Source organism: Tauraco erythrolophus, chromosome 4, assembly GCF_009769465.1.
Source record: "Tauraco erythrolophus isolate bTauEry1 chromosome 4, bTauEry1.pri, whole genome shotgun sequence".
Classification (NCBI taxonomy): domain Eukaryota; kingdom Metazoa; phylum Chordata; class Aves; order Musophagiformes; family Musophagidae; genus Tauraco; species Tauraco erythrolophus.
In genome coordinates, this window is record NC_141468.1 from 16,359,916 (window position 1) to 16,385,473 (window position 25,558).

Below are 25,558 nucleotides of genomic sequence, written 5' to 3' on the forward strand. Positions count from 1 at the left end.
CCTTGGATAAGTGAGTTCTGCTGGCCACCCCCAGCTGTAACCCTTGGCAGAAGCAAGTTGGAAAGTTGTTGGAGACCCCAGGTCCACGTGTAAGCTCCTCAGCCCAAGCTGTCTGCTCAGCTCTGGCGAAGCCTTGGCTCAAAACGCGGTGACACACACACATCTGACAGACTGAGCTCTCGCACGGAGCCTGTCCTCAGCAACAGAAGTCACTCTCTTTCATGTTCTGCTCCTCTCTGCCAAGTCATGTCCAGAACTGGATTTAGATGCTTATGTGACACAGTCTACGTGGTGACTTGGTGGGATGTGAAAGCTCTGCCAATGTTCATTTCGGATGTCACATGTAGTTGTAGCGCAGATGTGCTAAAATCATGTCACCAACTCTCTCTCTTCCATAAACACATAAATACTTTGCATTTCCATACTCTAAGGTTCCTAAATTACTTCAGCCCTTAATGATCAAAAACATACAAGAGCCCCGTGGGTGACTTTAGTCAGCAACATTATCCTCCATATCCCATGGATGACCGAGAGACAGGCGGAGACAGAAAGCCAAAGACCTTCCTTGCAATCACACTGGATGTGTGAAGAAGAACCAGATCCATCGGCTCCGAAGTCCCCTCGAAAAACTTCTTCGTTTTCCAGTTTTATTTCTAAGGGAAAAGAAAATAAGAAGGAAGACGACACGCTCTTTAAAACTCCTGGATAGAAGGTACCGCTTTCCCCTGAGCCGCCTTCCCTCACCGCCATCACCACAGCACCTCGGGCTCCTCGAGGCGGAGACCTTCCTTGTCGCAGCAGGGATGCGCTGCCACTCCGCTCCCGGTGGCACCCAGGCAGCGAGGCCCTGCCCCGACCGCACAGGTCCGGGTACCGGGGCAAGGACGGAACCCCGTGCGCCCCGCTCCTGGAGCTGGAAGGCGGGAGCGCCCGGTCGCCCGGCCGGGAGCCGGCGGGGCGGCGGAGCCGCCGCCGCCGCCGCCGCCGCCGCGGTGATGCTCCTGCCGGCCCAGCAGGTGTCACCACAGCACCAGGGTCGCCTCTGTCCCGGCGGTATGACGCAATGCTGGCGCGGGCCGGGCGGGTGGTGACGTCACACCCGCGGCCGGTGACGCAGGCGGGCGGCGGCAGTTGTAGCGAGCGAGCGAATGCAAAGAGCGGCTGTGGAGAGCAAAAGTGTGTAGGAGTGACTTCGTTTTGCAACCTTTGGCCAGGCCACTGTTGCCGTTAGTTATGACGTCAAAGCAGCGCACGGGTGTTTGGGGAAGGGTCAGGACCCCGCCGCAGTGGGTGAACACAAGAGGCGTGCCCTGGTTATCCGCTAAATTGCTGTCCTGGTTTTAGCTGGGACCGGGTTAGCTGTTCTTTTTAGCAGCTAGAAGAGCTCCGTGTTTCGATTTTACTCAGAGGCTCGCTCTGAGAAGAATGCTGATAGCAAGCTGATGTTTGTGGTTGGACGTGAAACTCCAAGGACTTTTCAGTGTGCCGGAGTGCAGAAGCACGGCGGGATAAGGGGGGAGCATAGTTGGGACAAGGGGGACATGATTCCCCTTGTGATTTGTGGTGGAACTTACAATTGAGGGCCAAACTGGCCAATTAGTATTCCATATCATGCAGCGTCACGCCCAGTATAAAAGTGAGGGTCAGCCGGACAGAAGGGCTTTTGCACTTTGGCTCTTTTGCCGCTTTTGCTCTTTTGCGCTTGCTGCGCTTTTGCTCTTATTGTTTTTCTTTCTTTTTCCCTCTCTCCCAGTACTCCCACTCTCGGAGTACTATCTCTCCCTCTCTGCCCCTCTCTATTTCGGGGCCTCGCATTCGTCCGGGATTGCAGCTTCGGGACAAGACGGGCTTCGCATACGAGGGGGTGGTGAGCATCTACACTGTGTATTAAATCATCTGTATTAAATTGTTCTTATCTCAACCCACGGGTTTCCCGTTTATCCTTTAATTCTCTCCCTCATTCCTGGGGGTGGGGGAGGGGGAGTGACCGGCTGTGTGGGGGGGTTCAACCTAACCCACGACAATTGCCTAGGCTGAAAATGGAGGGCGAGGGGCATGTCTTTGGATGGGGTGGCATGTCAGAGAGTTCAGGTACCAAAGCTCATGCACAGTGAAGTCACAGGGAGAGTTTGCGGTCAGCGGCGCAGCTGAAAGGCCTAGGTTCATTCATGCCAGCTAATGTAGTCATCACAGACAGGCATACACCTCCAAAGGCTGATTTAAATCCTCCTCCGTGGGCTGAACCCGGACTTGTGTTCAATTTCCTGGCAAGTTACAGTGCCAGAAATTGTATGTGCATCTTCCCAAGCGCATCAAACCTGAGACCTTCCCTTCTCTCTGACTGCAGGACCTGTGACGGATTTGCTTATCTCAGAAATCCACAGTGTTTCAGCATACATAATTTGTTTAAATGGGATTATCAGACTAATTCAGATTCAAGCAGCTGTTTTTTTTCCCCAATCACTAGCAAATAGAATCCTTGCTTTTTGTACTCCTTCTTTCATGGAATTAAGGCTGGATAACGGGGTAGTGCCAAGTCCCTTTGAAATGCCTGCCAACACAGACACTGCCACCATTACACATGCACCCTGTGTGCACAAAATCAGATCTTTTCTGGACCTCCAGAATTCTTGGCTCTGCATTTTTCATGCCTTGATTAAATAGAACCCTACATTTTTTTTTTCCTAGGCGTTCACCATGCATTACTCAAATAATGTTTTTGTTAATTAAGGATGGCTTGTACAGTCCACTGGCCTCCACGCATTTTATCTGCCATAACTTTCAGTCAGGTTACTTTATGGTACTCCCCTCACTGGTACTGGAGTGGTGGCAACGTCTTGCAAGCTAAATCTGGGATTCAGCTCAATCAGTTTGTGACATGCCTTCCCTCTTAGCAGACAGACAGTGCCGTGAGTGTCTTGCTGTTTATCCAAGCGATATTCAGAGAGTTAAACCAACAGCCAACACTGTTCTTTCCTAAGCTATTAACACAAGCATCCCATCTATTGAGCATGTCACAGTGAAGCCATGGTCTTCCGGGCTGCTTCTCTTCATTAGCAACCTTCTAGATTCAAACCCTCAACTCCAGAACTCCCAGCAACACCTGTTCAAAGATCCCTTTCATCTAAAACTATTGTGGTGCCAATTACTCGAAACAGAGGCAAAAATAAGGAAAAGGACAAGCCAAAGTATGGTTGCCACCTCCACTGCTCAGCCTGTCAAGATACAAAAGTCATTACACTCTTCTGAGGTTCACTTTTTGATAGGATGGAAGTCTGAGAAGCCTCATCCTCTGTACAGGCACTGACGCCCAAGGGACCATGCAGCCTTTTGCCAGCAGGTCACCCTTCCTCAGGGCCAGCTCTGTGACACTGATCCAGTACTCACCATTCTCATCCTTAAGGAACCACTTCCCACCACATCTGCAACCACTCCTCAGGGGCGGGCCCTGCAGTACCCGCTATCCCAATACCAGCAACTTCTGTGCTTAAAACTCTCCTAAGTGGCCTTCTGTGGCTCATTAGGGGAATCACCTCTTCCTGAGGGATTTTCAGAATGCTGCCTTCAAAGTCACACATTCATTTGGGTTTGTTACACATCTCTAGTATCAATCACTCCTCCATGGAGGGAGAGCATTCCTGATGAAATGTCCTTCCCTAGAAGAAAGTGTCCTCCTAGTCCTCCTTCTCTGGGCATAGCAGGTAATCACCTTCCACGCATCTATTTTCTTCTCTTTAATGGAATCCAGGAACAGTCTAAGGATAATTTGAAGTATTTTAGATCACCTGAGTCCAAAGAGGGAATACCTCCTGGTATCCTGCCATATGTTCCTCATGTCTATATCCTTATTCTTGTCAACCTACTGACACTTTTGGGGTACTGATGTACTTTGAAAAGACTGCAGCATCTGGTCTATCCAGTACTAGGTCACCCTCTTCAAGGAGGAAAATTACGCCATCTCAGCCAAAGCATTTTGTTCTTGGAGGCACATGGGAAAAATACTGGGAAAGAACATCAGCTTCCCAGGGAAGAACAATTGCTCCCTGCTGGGATGAAACACCAGGCTCCTGCATGTCTGCCTCATCATGTGAATTTAGGAAGATTTCCTGTAGCTTCTGAAATGCATCAGAGAGACTCTGAATATTGTTCAAGAGATGAACATTGTGATCTATGTCTCCTCAGTAGCTGATAGATAAGCAGGCAAACAACTCTGAAAAGATCCAACTCCATGCCCTGCCTGTTCTCAGCCACATAGCCGCATTGCAGGCAAGCTGGCCTAACAAAGCCTGGAGGTACATCTGTCTGACCAACGTGCTTGGGATCGCTGTGTCCTACACGCTCCAGAAAGCACGATCTGGCCATCTGCCACATTTTAACTGTGAAAGTAAAAGACATAAAAAGTTTCTATCACACTTATCTAGCTGATACCTGAGGTGGCGTGACTCCAGCTGAGTCACGGTGCAGAGACAGACATCGCTACCTTCCCCTTGGGCTTTGGGGTGCAGAACTGCAGAGCGAGGGAGAATTGGGCACAGCTTACTTTCCTGGGCATGCGAGCAAGTGAAGAGCAGGCTCTGACCAGCACTGTGCAGCAGCTACTGCCTGCCACCAGGGACCAGGACAGTCCCACCCAAACTGAGATGAGGTACCATGTCCTCCCCTGCTGAACAGCTCAGGGTTTGTGCTGCAAAAAAGGAAAAGACCAAAGAAGAGGCTTCACAGAAGTTTGCTGGAGAGCCTGGCTTTCCGCTGCAGGCAGGAATGTACGGGGACATGCATTTTATTGGTAATGTAATATTTGTGATGGGAACTCATGGAACCCTAAAACGCATGGCACATGGCACCAGACAACCACCTGTTGTATCTGGGTGATGCTCCCATGTTTGTCTTTAGCCAGCCCTAGCAGACATAGTCATTGGAGGACCATCTATACAGACCAGACTGCCACGTGGCGAAGCACTAATATCCACAGCATAATGCTTCCCTCATTTCATGTGTAAGGGTTGACACTTCCCATCCTACTGGGTCCCAGCTGTTCTTAGCTTTTCATTTCTAGGAAGCAAGTATAAAAAGTTTCAGGTCTGAATATGGCTTTTTACTCATCGTGGTTGTGCTGTCTGTCTGTCGAGGCTTCGATTTGTCCGTAAAGAAAGAAGCTCTGTGTTCCAGTGTGAGAACAGGTGTTTATTTAGCAAAGCCACCACGATGATGAAGTGCTGTCACAGACGCAACCCCGGCGCCCCAAGGGGATCCCCATCACCCAGACAGGATCCCCAGCCTCCTCTTGAAAGAAAGAGATCTGCCTGCAGGCTCTCCATACGACGGATTCAGTCCTTCGGAATGGAATCCTCTTATTCAGTCCAAATAAACCCAAATGTGGTCATCATCTGGGTAGTCTGTTAAGGCCACCTGTTAAAGCTGTTGGAGAAGGTTAATGGTATGTTTCCAGGAAAGAACAGGCTGGGAAAGAGCTTTCTTTGTAGCTGATTTTGTATTCACCTAAACTCTGGAGCAAATATATTCCTACTTGAATGTCTTTTTAGTGCTACGAGTACTATGACAGCAGATCAATTAGCCTGCAGGGTGCCTGGAACTCTGGTAAGAAATACTCTTGTGTGTAAAGGGTCTGTTACTTCGATATACAAAGAGAGGCACTGAGGCAGTTTAAAGGGAAAACATTTTACATTACTCATTTACAACAACAAAATAGAGAAATGGTGTGATAAAAGTCTACCCTTACATAACTCCTATACTATGCAAATATATTTACATCCTCATAGACAACAAATAAGTATACAGCTGAGCAAATTTTCAAAGATTGAGAGTAGTAAGTATCAGGACAGGAAGATAACACGGCAACATCTTGAGAGCTTGTCTAGAGAAACCTCGTAGGGAAATCAGTCTCTGGGCAGCAAATTAGACTCATTATTTTTGGTGTCAGAAATTTTCAGAGACTGAGGAAATCCTATCCGTATCTTATATTTAGGAGTACTTAATATAATGCTGTTAAGACTAGAGGCCTTGTAGGAAGTGTGAACTCCTCTTCTTTACATTTCTATTTCTGACCTCTTTCATTTCCTCTGTTAAGTCCCAACACCACAACATGATGCAATATTACATTACCACCTACTACTGAGACCTCTGACAGCAGCCACAAACACTCCTGAGTTTCCCCATCCCTTATGAATAACCAGTGGTCTTAAAGATCTGCATATACACACTCTGCTACCATGAGGAGTACATCTCTCTCTGACAAACTTGTACTCAGATGAACAGACCAAAATGGGTATTCAAGCCAGTCAGAGTTATTACCTGAGTTTTACATCTCAGCTGATGTGTATGTGATATGGAGGAAACAGCTTGCACTCCCACTCCTGTGCTTTAAATACCCATTCTAAAGTAGAAGAGCCTAAATCAGTAAAATGGGAGACAAAGCCTTCAGCAGATGTATCTCAGAAGGTTTCAGAACACCTGCTGTTTCCTGTTTTGAAAGCTTTAGATGTTTGAAGTGAGGGATTTTGTGCAGAATCTTGATCACCAGGAGCACCAACCTAGCAGGAGAAAAGGAAAGAGCAAGTATTTCTTGGAGAAGGGACTAGAGACAGGTGAGACTCCTCTTTTCCTTATTTGGGCTGTCCCGACTCTGCTCTGCCTAGAGTGGTTCACAGAGATCATTCAGGATCAGGCCACAAGGCTACTTTCATGCCCAGCAGATCTTAAAAGATTCCCCTGGATGCCTCTCCCTGGGAACCCAAGCTCACATAGGAAACATCTTACATAGGATTTAACTGCCCACTGGCATCCCTTCAGAGGGATGCTGCAAGAGCCCAGCCTTAATTTGCTCATCTTCTGGTTCTCCCTCTCTCCACCGCTCCCCCAGGGCCTTCCCCAAGCAATGACCCAGAACCGTCATAAAAGGAGATGGGCTGCCGTTTGCCATGAAATAGAGCTGTGAACATAGGACAGATCTGCAGGCAATGCTTAGCTATCAGTTATGTCCATTACATGAGCAGTCACCATACCTAGAACATGATGCAAAAGCCAAATTAAAATCTAGCTCACTCCTCCTCTGCTTGTTAGCAAGTTATAGCAAGAAGAAAAACTCATTTTGATACCAAAGTTACCATATGATCGTGCATATGGACAAAGCAACTGCAATGATGTTAACACAACTGATTGCATATTTACATGATCAGTTTTCAGAGCAGAGCTGTAAAATAAAGGGATTTTGTCAATTTATTTTAAACCCTGCACTGAATGCATCATAAAGTGCCTACAACCCAATTAGAAAATTCCAGCTTATCAATTCTGCAAGAAAGGAAAAAGCTACCTACCATTCCATCAGGAGACACAATGTATCCCATGATGTTGTGGTTTTTGGTTTTTTTTTCAATTTTCTTTACATAAGGAAGCAATTACAAAACTGAACGTAGCTATTGCTGGGATTAGGCTACCAGGCTCTGCCTGCGTTGGTACAAGACCTACAAAGCTTCCGCATTTAATTTTTTTCTCTGCTGGCAATAGAGAAAATAAAAACCAATCCAAACTATTAGATACTATTTCCTAATTTGCAATGAACCCAGTCTGTCAATGACAACAAAACATTTACATCCAGTTCCAACATATGTTAGTACATAAAGTTGTTGCTGAGCATTTAATGTGGCTGTTATTCTTTATAGCAGTTCTCCATGAGACAACATAAAAACTGATGTTTGACTATGCAGAGGACACAAAAGATACCATCTTACATTTTTCCAACCTCCAAAACTCCCATTTAAGATCATGACAGCAATGCCTTGTCATATTTTTATTACAGCTGAAAGATAAAGGAAATAATTGCATTTTGACTGCACCCCACAAGATTATATTAGCAAAACGACTGCTTCTTTGCATGACTAATTTTGATTAAATCAGCTTCATTTAAATACCAAATTGTGTTCTTCACCTTCTTTCATTAAGCTATGGTATTCCTGAGTGTTTTAAAGTTCCATTTCTTATATGATAAAATGTGCATTTCAATTTATTGTACAGACTGTTGCTGACTGAAAAAGAAAAAAAAAAAGACAAGACCAAAGATAATTTATGGGAAAGGGTGTAAGTCACATTTGGAAATCAACAGGAATAAAAATAATGTTAAAATGTGTATTTCCAAAGAATGTATAAGGAGAGCAACCTTGGCAATAGGAAAGTTTGTATTACTTAATTTGCCACAAAAGGCAATAAAGAAAATTGTGCTGTATATAGATGAGTGGAAGATTAACTGGAAAAATTTAATATTTTATTAACTTACTAAATCCTGAAAAGACAAAGATTTTCATTTTACCTCCTTTTCTCAAATATAATACATACAATAATTTATTCTTTCATTGCACATAACATTATGCTGACTTACAGCTATTTGAACAATATTTTACACACTTCTGGCTGAAGTCAACATGAAACATATCATTTGCTCCGGCTGTAAATTATTCCCTCTATAATTGTCTTTTGACAAATCACAGTCTTTTTAGTCAGCTGCTCAAATCTCCGTATGCTCGTTCATCCCCAAATAAAGTCCACAGATTTTAACAGGATTAGTTGCCGAACTGGCTACACTTGTGTTCCTGGAGTGATCTATCTGGGGATCCAGCCAACAACAACAAAAAAAGGCTCCCTATTTTGATAAGGTTTTTTAATATCTTTTAAAACATTCAACAATACATGTGTTGTGCAAAGCTGAAGTTCTTTGACTGATGACCCCACCTAGAATACTGTGTTCAGCTCTGGAGTCCCCAACATAAGAAGGACATGGAGCTACTGGAAAGAGTCCAGAGGAGGGCCACGAAGATGATTCGAGGGCTGGAACACCTCTCCTGTGAAGACAGGCTGAGAGAGTTGGGGCTGTTCAGCCTGGAGAAGAGAAGGCTCCAGGGTGATCTTATAGCAGCTTTCCAGTACCTAAAGGGGCTACAGGAAAGCTGGAGAGGGACTTTTTACAAGGGCATGTAGTGATAGGACAAGGGGCAATGGATTTAAACTGAAGGAGGGGAGATTTAGATTAGATATAAGGAAGAAATTTTTTCATTGAGGGTGGTGAGGCAGTGGAACAGGTTGCCCAGAGAAGTTCTGGATGCCCCATCCCTGGAAGTGTTCAAGGCCAGGTTGGATGAGGCTTTGGGCAACGTGGTGTAGTGAAGGGTTTCCCTGCCCATGGCAGGGGGGTTGGAACTAGATGATCTTTAAGGTCCCTTCCAACCCTAACCATTCTATGATTCTATGTTACGTACTGTATCAGGCAAAACCAAGCACGATGTGAGTGAGTCTTCACTGTGTTTCCCCTATGCTGCACATGCATCACATGAAGGTTGTTAATAGGTTTTTACTTTGCTTTCATCTTTATAAAAAGGGGAACTTGAGGCCAGTACAGAGTTATGATTTCTTACAGCCACAGCTCAGTGTATCGTATATTCATTTTGAAACTCCATGTTTATAACAATAGTTTCTCAATTACTTTCTGCTTCAGGCTGGTAGTATGATTCTTAATGCTGTTATGCAAACAAGTTTTTTAAGTCAAAAGAAATCCACTGCTATAATGGCAACAACTTTTTGTAATAGCATCTGTATGAGTAACATACTAGTTATTTCCTTCTGATTTCCTTCCTTTCTATGGAAGTAACTTCTCTAACAATAATGTGTACCTGGAAAAATCAACTTCATTTTTATAGTTTTTGTGGCAGTCTCTGGTCTTGTAAAGCACTCCCTGAAGATGTAACCTTATGTAAGCATGGCTTTCAGGGTAAGTGTACGGGCTCTGTGCTGTGCAGGGTTCACCTGTGAATCTCATTACAAGATCATGGTCGAAATCAAGGTCTCAGCACAATCAGAGAGTTTTGCTGTTCATTCGAAAAAAGAGCTGTGGAGATACAAACACTCAGCTCTGTTCGGAGCCAAACAGCCAGCAGCCAGGGTGGGGAAAGAGTGGTGAAGGGGAGTTGTTTGTTTGTTTGAATTGGAAGTGAATGATTCTGCCTGAGCTGCATTTGGAGTCCTGGCACCGTAAGGCTGATGAATTAATCTTCCTGCTGTGGGCAGCCTTGGCAAGGCCTTAGCTGGAGTACTACTATGTCCAGTTTTGCGCAGCGCCTTCCAAAAACAACGTGGCCCATTTGGCAAGAGCCCGGAGGCAAGCTACAGGAATCACAAGAGGTCTAAGGAACATGACCTAAAAGGAGAGAGCGAGGACTGCCCAGCCTGGAGACGGGAAAACAGCAGGAAAACAAGAATACAGCACCTTTGAACAAGAAGTACCTGCAAAAAAAAAAAAAAAAAGGAATAAGACAAATAAGACGCTAAACCTGTAGGAGTAGACGTTCAGTAAGACAATACGAAAATCTTTCCACGGAGAAGGCCACTGCGCGCTAGAGCGGGTCGCCATCACCAGCGGTTGTTGAGGACAGATTAGACAAACTTTGTCCTCGCCGTAGCACACGGGGCTGGACGGGCCGCCAGCAGCGGCTACCGGCAGCAGCCTGCGGACGGGCCCGGCAGCGCTCGGGGCCAGCTCGTTCCGGCGCGGGTCAGGGCTGCCCGCTGCCTCCAGGCGGCACGGCCGGGCACCGCGCTCCGCACACCCGCGGGGCGTCCCGGTCCAGCGCCGGCCCCTTCCCCGGGCCCCCGCCTCGCTCGGGGGAAGGGGCCCGGCCCCGGCAGCCGGCTCGGCGGGCCGCGGCGAGCGCCGCGCGCAGCGGCGGGGGCCGGGGCCGGGCGCCCCGGGGCCGCGGCGGGGCCAGGCGGCGGCGGCCGAGCGGGGCGGGGAGGCCCCACAGCCGGTTCCCTCTTTGCCCGGCATGTGATTGGCGGCGGCTCCGGAGCTGCCTACCGCCGGCCATGGAGCCTCCCCTCCGGCCCCCGGCCCGGTCCGCTTCCTGCTGAGGAAAACACCTGTCTGGAGCCGGAGCCGGGGTCGCGGCCGCGGCCGCTCCGCTGCGGTGAGTAGCTCCGTCCCGGGGGCCGGCGGGGGTCGCCGGCGGACGCTACCCCAGGCTGGCGCTGCGCGGCCCGGCCCGAGGCCGAGGCTCGCAGGTGGCGGCGGGGCGCAGGGCCGTGGCGGCGCGGCGCGGCTCCCCACGGTGGCGGTGGGCAGACCCGCCCGCGGCGGGGTGGCCGCGGCCCCCGGCTGTCGCGCCGGGATGGGCGCGACGAGGTTCGCCCTCCTCCGGCGACGACTCCGCGGCCGCTCCCCCGGGCGCTGCGAGGCGGCGCGGCCCCGGCCGCCATCTCGGGGCGGCGGGCAGGCAGGGCGGGCGCGGCCGTGGGGCCCGGCCGGTGCGCCGAGTGAGGGAGGCGGCCCCGGCCCGCTGCCGCCTGGCCCGCGGCTCCCCGCCGCGCCGCCCGCGTCTGGCGCAGGCGAAGCGCTTCGCTCCGCTCCCCCGTGCAGCCGGGCACGGGTGACCGGCCGGAGCCAGCTCTGCAGCCACCGGGCAAGGGCTGAGCCCCCGCACCCTGCCCGGCCCTTTGCTCCTCACGGCCTTCGTCCCGGCTCGCGTCCTGGCCCAGGCGAGTTACAGGTTTGATGCAAAACCCGCTGAGGAAGCTGTTACTGTGTTGAATAAAACAGCGCGAGGTGAAGGATCACACTAGGCAGTGGTAGCTGTTCCCGCTGGTCCGGAGATCTGTGAGTCAGCTGTGCTACAGCATAGCTTTTAAGCAATAAATAACTGTATTTCCCCATCCGACAAATAATAACCTCTCCTGTCTGTTTGGTGCATGTAGACCATAAAACCTTCCCCCACCACAAATTGTTTGCAATAATAGCTGAGAGCATTAAGGAGTTAGTTGTTGGTGGAGATTATATCCTGCTGCTAAAAATCGGTATTTGAAGAACCGGGCACAAGTCGAAAGGACAGGCCGTATCCAGATAGCAAGTGTGTCCCTGCAGGAGCCATACCTGCCATCTCCATGTTTTCAAACTCCATGAAGTGTTGGCTTAAAGGTAGATCACCATCACTTGATAACTCCAGTTCATTAGAACTTTGCCAAAACTCTTACCTGAATTTTTGGAACCAGATAGAAGTTACTGTTTGTTGTAGAAGCACCCCCAAATAGATGCCTCGTGTAGAAACCAAAATACGCGTAGGTCTGTAGTGAAGGCAAGAGGGTCCGGAAAATACTACAGCCATAATAGCAGTCAGATTCACTGTGCACCCTCCTGGCGGAGATGTTCAGCTGTATCTGCTGATGAGTACACTTTTCGATGAAGAACGTGACTATGTTATCCGTGAGGTTTACTTGCTAATGGCAAGCTGTGCTGATTTAATTCCCGTGGCAGCTAGTAGTTGCTAGAGGATTTGACAAAAGAACAGAGCAAAGTGGGTTGTTCTGTTGTGTTCATGCGTGACATGTTAGTGCTGTATCTTGCCTGCGTAGTTCAGCACTGGGTCATCGTAGATGTAGGGAAGATGTACTGTGCTCCTACCCAGCAAATGCAAAGCGGTCTTCTGCTACGGGACGATGCTGGCAAGTAGATGTAGTATGCCGCTTGGAAAACTTTGGGTCATGTCATAGGTGGGTTTTTTCATTTATCTGAAAGTGTGAATGTAAATAGATTATTATTATATTTGCATAATGATTCTTACTCTGATGGAGAGTGTCTGTTTCCTTGCACGTTATGTTGTATGGGAAGGAGCTGACACTAAAGTGAAAAGAATAATTTAAAAATAAGGTTTCCGCATGGTAGATTAAACCAGAAGCAGAAACTAGCATAGAATAAGCATAACTGATGAAGAACAAGTAAAACTCTAACAAAGCAGTGGTGTTTGACAGATGTCTTGATTTTTTTGTAGCAGAATATATGAAGTAATTCATGATAATATCATATTGTCTTTTTAAGGCACCTTTCCACCAGTGTTCTCAAATCCTTTAACAAGTTTACTCGTTAATTTATCTCCTAATCCTGCTGTGAATTAAGTTTCAGTCTTGGCTATCCTAAACTGCTCTGGCTTCATTCCCTTCCCTTCTGTTCCCTTCCCTACCACTCCTGCAAGTGATGACTCAGATTAAGGAACTGATCCAGCTGAAAATTAACCAAATTTTCTTGTTGTTGTTGTTGTTGTTGTTATGGTCAGTTTGCTGACCTGAGTGATGAGATAGGAACATGACTGGAGACAAAGGCGAGCCTGTTTGCTTTTCATAGTTATCTTTTATGGGCCCACCTCCCTCTGCATTGTACCCCATCAGGATTCGTGGGCTAGCGGTAGGAAAGTTCTCCTACTACAGGGAAATACGGGATTAGAATTAAATTAGAATTAATAATAAAAAATAGTGACTTTTGGGGGGTTTTGATGGTGTTGTTGCAGTAAGCATATAGAAATGTCAGTATTGTCAGTAATGCTTAGGCATGACAAAGGTTTTAGAAAGTTATTTTAAATGATTTTCAGTTATAAACATCCAAGTATTTTGATGCATATGCATGAGGAAGTCTGGGTTTGCCATGCCTACACATGGATTAGCAGGAAATAGGTGCGATTTGGCATCACCCTAAGAATGGGGATACTTTTGTGTGTCTGTCATTGCAGAGGCAGATTAGAGACAGTCATCACTACAAGAATTGGCTCCTGAAGTTGATGAAAAGGAGTCAGAGCTGAACTGGAGATGGAATTGGATGTCTGGATGGGACTGGACTGGACTAGACATGGCAGGTCACAGCCCAAATGAATGTGGGAGAAGAGACAGTCTTGTATGGGCAGTTACACAAGTATCCCGCATTTTGCGTTGTATCTGATGCAGTTTGTGAGGGAATATTTGAGCCTTTCACAACATTACTCTACCAGTCTTTATAAGTGGATGAAAGTGTCAAAACAGTTACATTAGTTGGGCAGTGTAGAGGGTGGTTCTCTGCTGCATGAGGGAGAGATGCTGCTTTTGATTTTCTTGGTGGTCTTGATCAATGGAGTAGTGCTAGAGTAGCTTAGCAGGAGATGGAGTATTGTGTTTGAAAAATTAATTGTGAAGTGCAAGATGAGGACGTTTTGAACCAGCATGCTTCCTTAGGTCTGGCAAAACCCAGTGAAACTGTGATGAGTCCAGGTTTACTTACTAGGGTCAGCACAATGACTTTTAGAATGAGGGACATTTGCAAAAAACATACGTAGCCTGTTGACATGAAAAGACCCCTAACTGCTAGATGCTTATCACAAAATCACAGAATCACGGAATGCTGGGGATTGGAAGGGACCTCAAAGGATCATCTAGTCCAATCCCCCTGCCAGAGCAGGACCACCTAGATTAGATCACACAAGAACGCGTCCAGACGGGTTTTGAACATCTCCAGAGAAGGAGACTCCACAACCTCTCTGGGCAGCCTGTTCCAGTGTTCTGTTACCCTTACTGGGAAGAAGCTCTTATGTTTAAATGAAGAAGACTATGAGACTGTATTACACCTTTTAGAAATCATGCTTCAAAACGCAAACTCTGCAAAGCATCACAAAGTCAAGCTCTCTAGAGTCAGTGAATTTCAAACCATAGGTTTTGCAAAACACATTTTCCCCTTCAACATTGCTCATTTTCTTTTCCTACACCTCCAGCTCCTTTTCCTTTTTATGCGAAACTGACTGCTTCCTTCTCCTCCGTCATCCTGGGCACTGCTGTTCAGGTTACAGGTGCTCAAGTTTTGCAGCACCTGAGTGCTTTTTCAGCTGAGAGGAGGACTGGAGAGGAAGGCAGTGTGTAGTGCTGAGATCTCCCAGAGTCTGTGGCTGGTGAATGCTGAGAGGCTGCATGTGCACCAAGGAGTAGTGTTGGAGATGTCTTGGCCGAGATGGGTAGATTTCATGGCAGCAACAAAATGTTCAGGGCGTCTTCACTTCCTTGAGAAATTTCAAGTACTGGCTCTAAAAGGTAGAGGGAGCTGGGACAGAGTGTGTTTTCTCCACACTCACTTCCTGAGAAAAATAACCTCTAAAAAAAAACTTAGTCTTAACTGCTAAGCAAAATTATGCTCTGAGAAAGAAGAGCTCTGTGTATGGTGGAGGGTATTTTCTTTTTTTAACCTTGGCAAAGTGTTAATTTTGGAGATTGTGAGTGGCACGTTGGAGGCAGGTAAGAGACTATCAGATTTTTTTGTCAACACAGAGAGAGCTTTTTGGTTTTCCCCCTTTTTAATAAGGAAGGTGTCTTACAAGATAGGAAGTGTGCATATGTTAAAAAAAAAAAAACCACGAAAAAGACCCCACCGCTTCACTGTTGCAACAAGTCCTTTCAGTTGTTTCGTATTTTTTTCTCCTTCTCAAGAGTTGTCATTTTCGTAGCGTATGTGCTGCTGTAGGATGTGTACTGCTTATTGCTCTTCAAAGTGGTCAGTATTTCACTGGAAAAGTTGTAACGAAAAAGGATGAAATTAGAGGTTTTTCAGTCTTGTCTTTCTGATTCGTACATGTTTTCCCAAATCTTTTCCTGTGGAGAATTTTTTTAGTAAAGGAACAGCTCTTCATGTTGTAGTTAACCACAAGAATTAGGGTTGAAAGTCCATGGTTTACATTCTTCCTGAATCTTAAGTCATCATTTCTAGTGGAATTCTCTGTGTGTTTGTAATCATAAATGGATGAGTTAAAAATACTAGGAAGAAGATTGCCTGGCAGTTCTTTTGATGAGGTTACCACACAGGATCCTTGGCAGGTCTCATCTCCGCGTAACACCTGTACAGAGACTGGCGTAAAAAACTCTAATGAATTTAAGCTGAGAGTCCTCAAAGGGCTATCACCATGCAAATAAAAATAAGGAAACATTACAGATTTAGTTGTCTTCTATCCTGTATTTTTATTTAACTCTTTTATAAAGTAGTTGGGCTCTCCAAAATACATTGTTTTTAAAATGTTTTATTTGGATTCATTAGATTTATTGCCCAGATTATTCTTAGCTATTTTTAAAACGCTTTAAGCATGTCTTCTATGCATGTGTGTTAAAATTAAATTCGTGTACTATTAGTGTATTTGTGCTGTTGTAACAGGAAAAGCATTCTGACTTTTTTTTAAAACGAGCAGTCATATGTATGATCAACTTGGTTAAAACTTCCTTCCTGGTAAGTGCAGCACTTCCTTTGCATCTGGATATGAGGGCGAGCAAGAAAAGCAGAACAGCTTAAACAAAGAAATTTTTTGTGTGAATGGTCTTCCTTTAAAAAAATAGGAACCTCAGAAATTAAACAAATGAATCGTCTTCAGCAATTCAGCCTTTATTTTATAAGCAGGTAATTATTTCCTTGTGCTTTGTCAATTATAGAGGTGATGGGTCCACAGGCATTGCTTTCCGGAACTTGAAAAAAGAATTCTAGTTAGCATGCTGTGGTGTTTTATTTAGCCTGTTATGTTTTTATCTTCTTGTTTTATTGTCTCCTAAGGCATCGCTACATTGGGTTTAGTTTTTCCAGCATTAGAGGAAGATTTTATGTGTAAAAAGCGTTGTCTGGTGTTCACTATGTCGCTGTAACTTAGCTTGTGTAAGCACGCTCAATCAGTGCTGCCTTCCTCTTCCAAGCTCTCGGCAAATAATGTCCGTTTTTATATTGTTCTATGGAGATTAACTGTGAGCAACAATATTTTCTGTTTACTGAAAGCTGATAAGGTAAGCTACTCATGTTCAGAGTTGGTTTAGAGGTGTTTTAGGTGTGATTTGATGTATACGATAATAAATCAGCATCATCTTAAGAGTTTTTTCTTCTGTAACAAGCTAATAGTTTATACTGCAGGTGTTTAAAGTGGATGGATGTTTCAGTCAGGTGAATCGATTTATTTAAAAGAAGCACATGTAAGGATACTAGGCTTGAATTTAGATGCACATTAAATATCTGTCTTCAGAAGTAGTCCCTGACTTTTGAATTCTAAGGGCTTTTCGTGGTCTAAGTCCTTATTCCTCATCACTAAAAAGAGATGCAGAGGAAAATGGGAATAAGCTCAACTCTGTCCAGTCTGCAAATAAATTGCTTGTTTTGTTACTTTCTGTCATTCTTGGAGGTCAGTAAGATAACGTTCTGCTCGTACACAGTAACGTGTCTTTTGATTTCCATGAAAATCCATTTATGTTAATATCAACAGCATCAAAACAGATGTGGCAGCAGAAGAATCAGTGCTTGATCAAATAGAAGCATGAATCAAATCAGTATGGTCAGACTGCTTATCCTCAGTGAAATCTGAGAAGGCTGTTTAAAAGGTCTGTTTTAATTATTTAATAATCGGGTGTTTTTTTTTTTCTATATTTGATTTTGAATTGAATAGATTACATCTGAGGTGGTTTATGTAAATCAAGTATTTATGACGAGAAATTAAGAGGAAGGGGAAATATAAAAAGTGTATACTTAGCAAGATTTTGACCAGCCTGTGATTTTAATTAAGAAAAGTTAGAAAATAAGAGTAAAGAAAAACGTAAATGAGAAAGTAATCAAATATTTGTATATTTTGCTAGATTTCTTCTGGCATGGAGTTGGGGGATTATGAACAGCCAGTTGTTATGAGAGAGGAAAACAAACGAAGGAGAAGAAGAATGAAACCTCACTGTACATCAAGTACTTTGTCGTCAATGGAACTGATATCCATTGAATTCATTTTACCTACAAGCAATAAACATACTAAAGTACCAGAAATGATGTTACTCGAAATAGCTGGCAACTGTACGGTTGAGCAAATGAAAGCACAGATTTGGATGCGTGCAATAGAGATGAGTCAAACCACAGACTTCTACCACACATTCACCCCGGATCAATTTATTCTGCAGTATCAGAAGAAGGGGCAATGGTATGAAATTTATGATAAACATCAAGTATTACAGACGTTGGACTGCATACTGTACTGGAAAGTGTTACAGAAAAAGGTAGGCAAGATCTATGTTGTCCAGAAACAAAAGCCATCAGAAGAAGTTCAGGAATTTCAGCGGCAGCTTAACAATTTAATTGGCTATGATGTCACTGATGTAAGCAACGTGCATGATGATGAGCTAGAATTTACCCGTCGCAGATTAGTTACTCCACGAATGATAGAAGTAGCCTGTAGAGATCCTAAATTGTATGCAATGCACCCATGGACTACATCTAAGCCACTTCCGGAATATTTATTTAAAAAGATCACTAATAATAACATTTTCATAATCATACATAGAGGAACAACTAGCCAGAAAATTAAAGTGTCAATAGATGACACTCCAGATGTGATTCTCCACAGCTTTTTCACAAAAATGGCAAAGAAAAAGTCTTTGATGGACATTCCTGAAGATCATAGTGAACTGGATTTTGTTCTCAGGATTTGTGGCAGAGATGAGTACATTACTGGAGAGACACCAATCAAAGATTTTCACTGGATAAGACAGTGCCTTAAGAATGGGGAAGAAATCCACCTTGTCTTAGACAATCCCCCTGACCCAAATGAGGATGAGGTTCAGAAGGAAGAGTGGCCCTTGGTGGATGACTGTACAGGAGTTACAGGGTATCATGAACAGTTGACAATAGATGGAAAAGATCATGAGAGAGTCTTCACTATCTCTTTGTGGGATTGTAATAGGAAATTTAGAGTGAAAATAATTGGCATCGATATCCCAATTTTACCAAGAAATACTGATCTCACTGTGTTTGTGGAGGCTAACATTCAACACGGGCAACAGCTCCTGTCCCAGAGGAGGACTTCATCGAAGCCTTTTACTGAGGAGGTTCTGTGGAATATTTGGTTGGAGTTTGATATCAAAATCAAGGATTTACCTAAAGGAGCACTCCTGAATCTTCAGATATACTGTGGGAAAGCACAGGGACTGTCCACAAAGACGAACCTTCAGTCACATGAATCGCCCAACTCTGATTCAAAATGCAAAACTCAGCTTCTCTATTACGTAAATCTTCTGTTGATAGATCACCGTTTCCTGCTACGAAGTGGGGAGTATGTGCTCCACATGTGGAAAATTCCAGGCAAGGGGGAAGAACAAGGAAGTATCAATGCAGACAAACTCACGTCAGCAACTAACCCGGATAAAGAAAACTCAATGGCCATCTCTATTGTGCTGGACAAATATTGTCACCCAATTGCCTTGCCCAAGCACAGGATAACATCAGATCCCCAAGGGGACAGGACACGAGCTGAAATGCCCAACCAGCTTCGCAAGCAACTTGAAGAGATCATAGCAACTGACCCACTTAATCCACTTTCTCCTGAAGACAAAGAACTGTTGTGGCACTTTAGATATGAAAGCATAAAGCACCCCAAGGCGTATCCTAAGCTGCTTAGCTCTGTGAAATGGGGACAACAAGAAATAGTGGCCAAAACATACCAGTTGCTAGCTAAAAAGGAGGTTTGGGATCAAAGCACTTTAGATGTTGGACTCACAATGCAACTTCTGGACTGTAACTTTTCGGATGAAAATGTCCGAGCAATGGCAGTTCAAAAACTGGAAAGTTTAGAAGATGATGATGTTCTTCATTATCTTTTACAGCTTGTGCAGGTAAGGTGTATTTGCATTCTTGCACTCGGCCTTCCGGGAATATTTGCATTACCCCAACATCTTTCCCGTTTTAGGAGGTTTAGTTCGTAATCTCTGGTTTTGAAGCCTTCAGTGTTTAGTCAAAGCAGTGGTAGTAACCAAATTAACCCAAAACACACTTTCTACATTCGCCTTTTCCCTGTGTTGTTGTTTTTATGTTGTTGTTGCCTTGTGTCTTACAATTTGCATCTTGTGTTTACAGTAGTATGTTTTTCTGGAGATAGTCAACACTAGCACAGCTGCCATGGGAGCACATCCTACCTGTGCTGTCTCTTATCCTGTTTGTATCAGGTCTGAATCACATAGCACTGAAGAATCGTTGACTGGCTTTGTCAGTAGTTTAGAAAGAGCATAGACAGCAAAGGCAGATGTTGACATGGGCAAGGAAGAAAAAGTCTGGGATTGGATTTTAGGTCAAGAGTAACAGTGTAGTTACATAGTACGTGGCAATGACTTCAGTCCTGTACTGTTAAGGGGACCAAATTTGTTTAGAAGCTTCCAAAAATTTTCAAAAAGTAAGTAAAGGGTTGCTGGAATGAATTAATCTTATTACAGAGTCCTAGGAAGTTAGGTGGAAATCTATGTTTTTAATGGCAATGAATCACCGCTGTATCGACTTGAAGCGCTTCGTGTGCGGATTTACCACATGAAACGTCAGGAAAGTTTCTATCAGTTATACAAGAAAATTGGTTTGTTTGGTTTTTTCGCAACGCGGTGCCGGAGCCGGGCAGCCCATCGGTGGCAAAGTCCTGTTGGATGGCTGATGAGGGTTGTAACCCTGTGGTTCTTCCTGGTAAACACGTCCCCTGGAGCAAGGCATCTCTGCGGGCTTCCCACACCTGATGGGGCTCTGGTTCGTGCGGAAGCACTGTCCCCCTGCAGAGTAGGAAATACGTTTTTTCAGAGAATTAGAGGACAGAATTGGCATTGAAAATTACAAAAAATAAATAAAAAAAAGGAACTGCTGCAGCCTGGGAATCTGCGGGATGGGGCTTTAATTTCTGCGGGTTCAGAGAGAGCCCAGGTTCCCAGGAAAATGAAGTCAGTATTTCATATCTTGCTGCGGATCAGTAGTGCTTTAAACAAGGCCTTTTTAGCCTTGTCTTTGCTTGTCTGAAGATCAGGCTCCCCAGGCAGAATTTATGCACTTCTGCATTAGCCGAATCAGCTGCTACGGTTGCCTCATTGGGCCTCCCACGTAGCTGCTGCTATATATGTGCTTGGCTTGTGAGCTGTTGCTGTCTACCTGTGGCTCAGCAATTTTATTCGTTTTTGTATCCAGATTAGAGGTTTGGGATGGTGGTTGGTTGATATCAAAGTGCCTGAGAGAATGGGAGAAATATGGTGGGTTTTATTTCTTTTTGAAATTATTCGTTTTCAGGAAGTACAAATCTGGAGAGTTTTAAAAAGAATAAATCTCTCTAACAGTAAATTACTGTAGCATAAATCATAGTGGCTTAACTTCACTGTGTCATTTTTAATAAGAAATGTGGTAAGAAATTAAAAGATTGCCATCCCCCAAAAGAAAAAAAATACTAGAACCCAACTTTTACCTCTCTGCTGCTTCCTTGTCTTTCCTTCCTTGGCTAACAACAAAACACAGGCCATCGGCATCCTGCAGCAAAGTGTTGGCACCACAGTGTATTTGAAGATCCACATTTTTCCAGAGAATGAATGTCAGCTCTTCCTTTGCTCTAATGGACACATCCGAGATGTCTCTCCTGCGAACGGTTGTCACTTTTCACTTGCATGCCTTCATGAAAGCTTACTTTATGGCTTGTTTTACTGTGCACAGGATATTCCCATTTTACCTCCCAGTAGAGTTAGAAACGAAACAAACATTTTATTTCTCCCCAGGTTTATCCCAAATAGAAGCAGCCATGTCATAAATAAACCTGCTGAGCCTCCTGTAAAGTTCTGTTCTCTGTGCAGTTGACAAAACATGGACAGGATAGTTAAAATGCAGCAAAATCCGTTGTGAAACAAACACCAGCTACTGTACTGCTTGTATGTGGCAGTGAGTAAAGCTTTTATGCTGAATTGACAAGGGAAAAGTATGTGCAGAGACCTGACGAAGTGCCAGTAGACTTTTTTATGTTTTTTTTTTTTTTGTTTTAGCTTCTGTTGGTGCTATTCAAATATTGATATTTGTCTCTGTGAAGAAAACAGAAAAATGAGATTGACTTTTAAAAATAATTACTTCTAAAACATAAGCATAATATAGATGCTTATCATATTTTTTTCTAATATTCTTTATGTTAAAATATATTTGCAACCTTAATATAAGGAGGTTTTGTTTTGAAGCAATGGCTGGTTGTTTGGCTGTATTTCATTATTAAGTCGTTTTTTGGGGATATGCACTGAGAACATTCAGTAAAATATATACCAGAATGAGGTTTTCAATGATATTTCTTGGAACTGTAAGCAAATCCTTTTGAATTTATGTAATAATTACTTCTTTTGGGTGCCTTACTGCAGTGAAAATTAATTTGTATTAAAAAAAAGTCATACCTCATAATCTCATACACAAAGTAAAAGGATATTTTAAAATAAGTTTATGTTCATGAGTTATCATTATCTTTCCTAAATAAGATGGTGTTACTTGGGGATATAAAACAGTATTGCAGAGACAGTCAGGACAGTTCTAGCAGAATTACGATACAGTAGAGGTACAAGTCTGGTGCTTGGCTTTCTTGCCGGTCTCTTAGCCAGCAGCTGGAAAGAACAAGTCTTCATAACATTTTTATAAGTTGCTTCATTCTAGAAGGTGGACTGAAAAAGCTCAATTATTTTTTTTTTTCTTTGAATAAACCCACAGGACAATTTACATATCAGAAATAGTGAAGATATTTTATTAATAAAAAAATACAACTGTGTGCTGCAGTACTCTTAAGAGTTTATAAAACCCTATGATTTGTTTGATGAATTTAGTAGACCTCTGCTGATGGCTTGGTTGCTTCTTTGCGAGCTGCAGACCACAGTGATCTTGAAAGAGCCATTATATTCTGTTGAATAACTATCACTAGAGGTTTGCATACTTTGTTGCTTCTGAAAGCTGAGCATAACACATGCGCCCAGCTCTCTGCACATCCCTTTGTTTTCCCTTAATCTCCCTACATGCCGCATCCTGGCGCTCTGTTTCCAGAACCTGAAGCCATTCACCACCTCCCTCAATTCATGACAGGGATTTTGCGACTCCATTCCAGAGGTTGTATGCTGCTTATTTCTCTTTTCTTGCTATGGGATATACATGCATACCTTTTTTCCCTCCATTAATCTTAATACAAACCTCCTATAAACTCGAGTCCCTCAAGGAACAGGAAAGAAGCTGCTGGAAAAAACATTTGAAGTCGACAAGTTCCCCGGCACAATCCAGTACCTGGAAGTGTGATAGTTTTCTGGTAGACCAGTTCACTTGGTTATTGGGATGGGGGAGAGAATAACAGCAAAAAAATTATAATCCTGACACTTCAAAAAAGATGTTGACTTTTTGTTTACACCCTTCTTTGGCAGTAGCTTGGAAATATGTGTGGACTTGGGTGGAGGTGAGCGGCTGTTGGAAGAGAAAAAATACATCTGTGCTCACAGAGTCAAAAAAAAAAAAGCTCTGGTGAAGTCTTTCTGTTAATTGTACTCCATCAATATGGGTTGTGCATCAGAGCCTTTATTCTACTTTATCATTCATTTACGGGCTAAAGGCCAGAATGCCTGAGATGAGGTGCTCCGAAAAGCTGCCCCTGTATCCTGTGCTTGCTGGGGAACCCAGCAGTGAGCCTTGGTGCCCCAGGCCAGAAGTGGCAGATGTTGTCAAAAACCAGTGCTTTATTATTGAAAGTTTTCACTAAAGAATTATTTCAATTACATCATTTAATTTGGCAATAATCTTTTCAAGCTTTCTCAACATCAGTCAGACTGCAGACTGTTTTCTGATCTTGCTGGTTTTTGTTGTGGCCTGGGAATGATGTTGCGTTGTTCACATGCCTTCGTGTGCTCTCATCAGTCTCGCTGGTTAACTGCTCCCTGTGTTGCTTCATCACATTAATAACATACCTGAAAAGAACCTGTTGCAAAGGAAAAGTACTTCTTGAATCAAACACAGAGAAGCGTTGCTTTGTTTTCTTCAACTGTTTCCTTGAAAGACCTGCTTTATTACACATTTTCTACTCCTGCAGCAGTGTGGTCTCTAGATGTCATCAGTAAAGTGTAAGTGCAACGAGATCTTAAATATGTTAATAATGTGTCTTCTCTGTTTGTATTTCTCAGGCTGTGAAATTTGAGCCGTATCATGACAGTGCATTAGCCAGATTTCTGCTAAAACGGGGTTTGAGAGTAAGTACTTCAAAATACAGCCAACTTATGCTAGAGCTACTGGCATTATGAAAACCCTTTGTCAGGCAACGCGTGCTGATTGTAATGTTTTTCTTTACCTCTAGAACAAAAGAATCGGTCACTTCTTGTTTTGGTTCTTAAGAAGTGAGATTGCCCAGTCCATGCATTACCAGCAGAGGTTTGCGGTCATCCTAGAAGCCTATCTTAGGGGCTGTGGAAAAGCAATGCTACACGATTTCATGAAGCAGGTTCAAGTAATTGAATTGCTGCATAAAGTCACAATGGAGATAAAATCAGTTTCTGCAGAAAAGTATGATGTCACTTCTCAAGGTATTTACTAAGACATTTCTTCATTTGTAGTAATACTGTTTTTTCTCTTTGAGTGGGAAAATTTATTCAGCAAAATGTACTGTTTGTTTAGAAAATTAATGGATATATTACTCTGAAAGGGCACCATTATTACTTCTTGTAAAGTGCCAGTGTAAGTTGAGAGTGCTTGAACCAATAATACATTTGTGTGCTTGTTCCACCCCAAGAAGGGAAGAATGTCAATATTATAGACACCCACTACATTCCCATGCTTTGACTTATCTTCTTGGCCCTCACACCGTGCAACTGGGAAAGTTAAGTTTTTGTACCCTTAGCTGAATGCCAGTGCTGAAAAAAGAAACAATCCCAGGACATAAGTGTTAACTGGAAACAAAGAGAAAAAGCGACACTTGCCAAGAAAGACAGCCTTACCCTAAGCAGTCCCTAGAAGACTCTTGGCAAGAAGACCGGGGAGGAGTCCAGTACAGCCTCTGCTAGGCCAACGAAAGTAGCTGGTGGATCAGCAGTGAATATACAGAGAACATCTTTGGGGCTTTGCAATGTGCTGAACAGGAATCCTGTGAGACACCGATGTGGTATTGTTATTTCTAGTTCCTGTAAGCACTGCTGGAAGCCACAGTAAGGTTATGCAATGCCTGTTTGCCTTTGGGTTTTGCCTGCCTTCCCCCCTCCCAGACTTCCTTAAAAGCTTGTTTGTCATCATTCCCGGTAGTTGCTTGGTGTTGGGAGTAAGTGCGAGGAGATATATGACAATATCCAAATTCTGAAAGCTGTAGAGAGACCAGATCTTCCTGTGTTCAGCCTGGTATGTTTAGGCCACGAAGTCCTTGACTGGGAAAGCTGTTCCACTCTGGTTGTGCAGAAGTGGCTGTGGTGGTGTTTCAAAAGAAGTTTGAAGGAAATATGCATTTGTTCTTCAATATATAATGTAATATCAGTTACATTACCACATACTATGAGTTAGGGGACTTACTGAACCTCTGTGTAAAATACTCTTTCTAAATAACTTTCTAAAATTAATCTCAAGAGGCTCTGTAATCTAAATATATGTGGTCAGAGTCCCATGTTTTGGAAAGAAACTTTACAGCCTCGCAGATGTACATGTCTGTAACAGCAGTGGTTTCCATAATACATTATCTTTGAAGGGTATGTGGGCAAAGAAGCAAAGTTTCAAGAGAAAGCAATCATGTTAACACCCACCAGGTTTTTGAAGTTAAAGAATCTTTGTATGTAATGTACAGCAGAACATTGAAAGATGACTTATATAATTGACATTTTCACTGAATAAGGCTTCCTGAAACTGTGGAGTGTCCTACTAATGCTATATCTAATTTAATTTATTCTCAGATTATTGAGGATATGATTTTCTTACAGGCACCCTCTACTTCTTATATTTTTTAAAATGTATATC

The 25,558-nt window shown here is 43.8% G+C and overlaps 1 protein-coding gene across 2 annotated transcripts in view; it reads left to right on the forward strand.

Moving 5' to 3' along the window:
* Positions 1-10,902: 10,902 nt before the first annotated feature.
* PIK3CG (phosphatidylinositol-4,5-bisphosphate 3-kinase catalytic subunit gamma) overlaps positions 10,903-25,558 on the forward strand; it is a 36,313-nt gene continuing 21,657 nt past the window's right edge. The window contains exons 1-4 of one of the 2 annotated variants that reach the window (XM_086610170.1): positions 10,903-10,967; positions 17,434-19,449; positions 23,752-23,817; positions 23,922-24,147. In XM_086610170.1, coding sequence (XP_086466296.1) covers positions 17,446-19,449; positions 23,752-23,817; positions 23,922-24,147 — 2,296 coding nt within the window. In that variant the 5' untranslated portion in view covers positions 10,903-10,967; positions 17,434-17,445. Of the gene's footprint in view, positions 10,968-11,642; positions 11,654-17,433; positions 19,450-23,751; positions 23,818-23,921; positions 24,148-25,558 lie in introns of those variants that run through there. The other variant, XM_086610171.1, reaches the window with a different exon arrangement.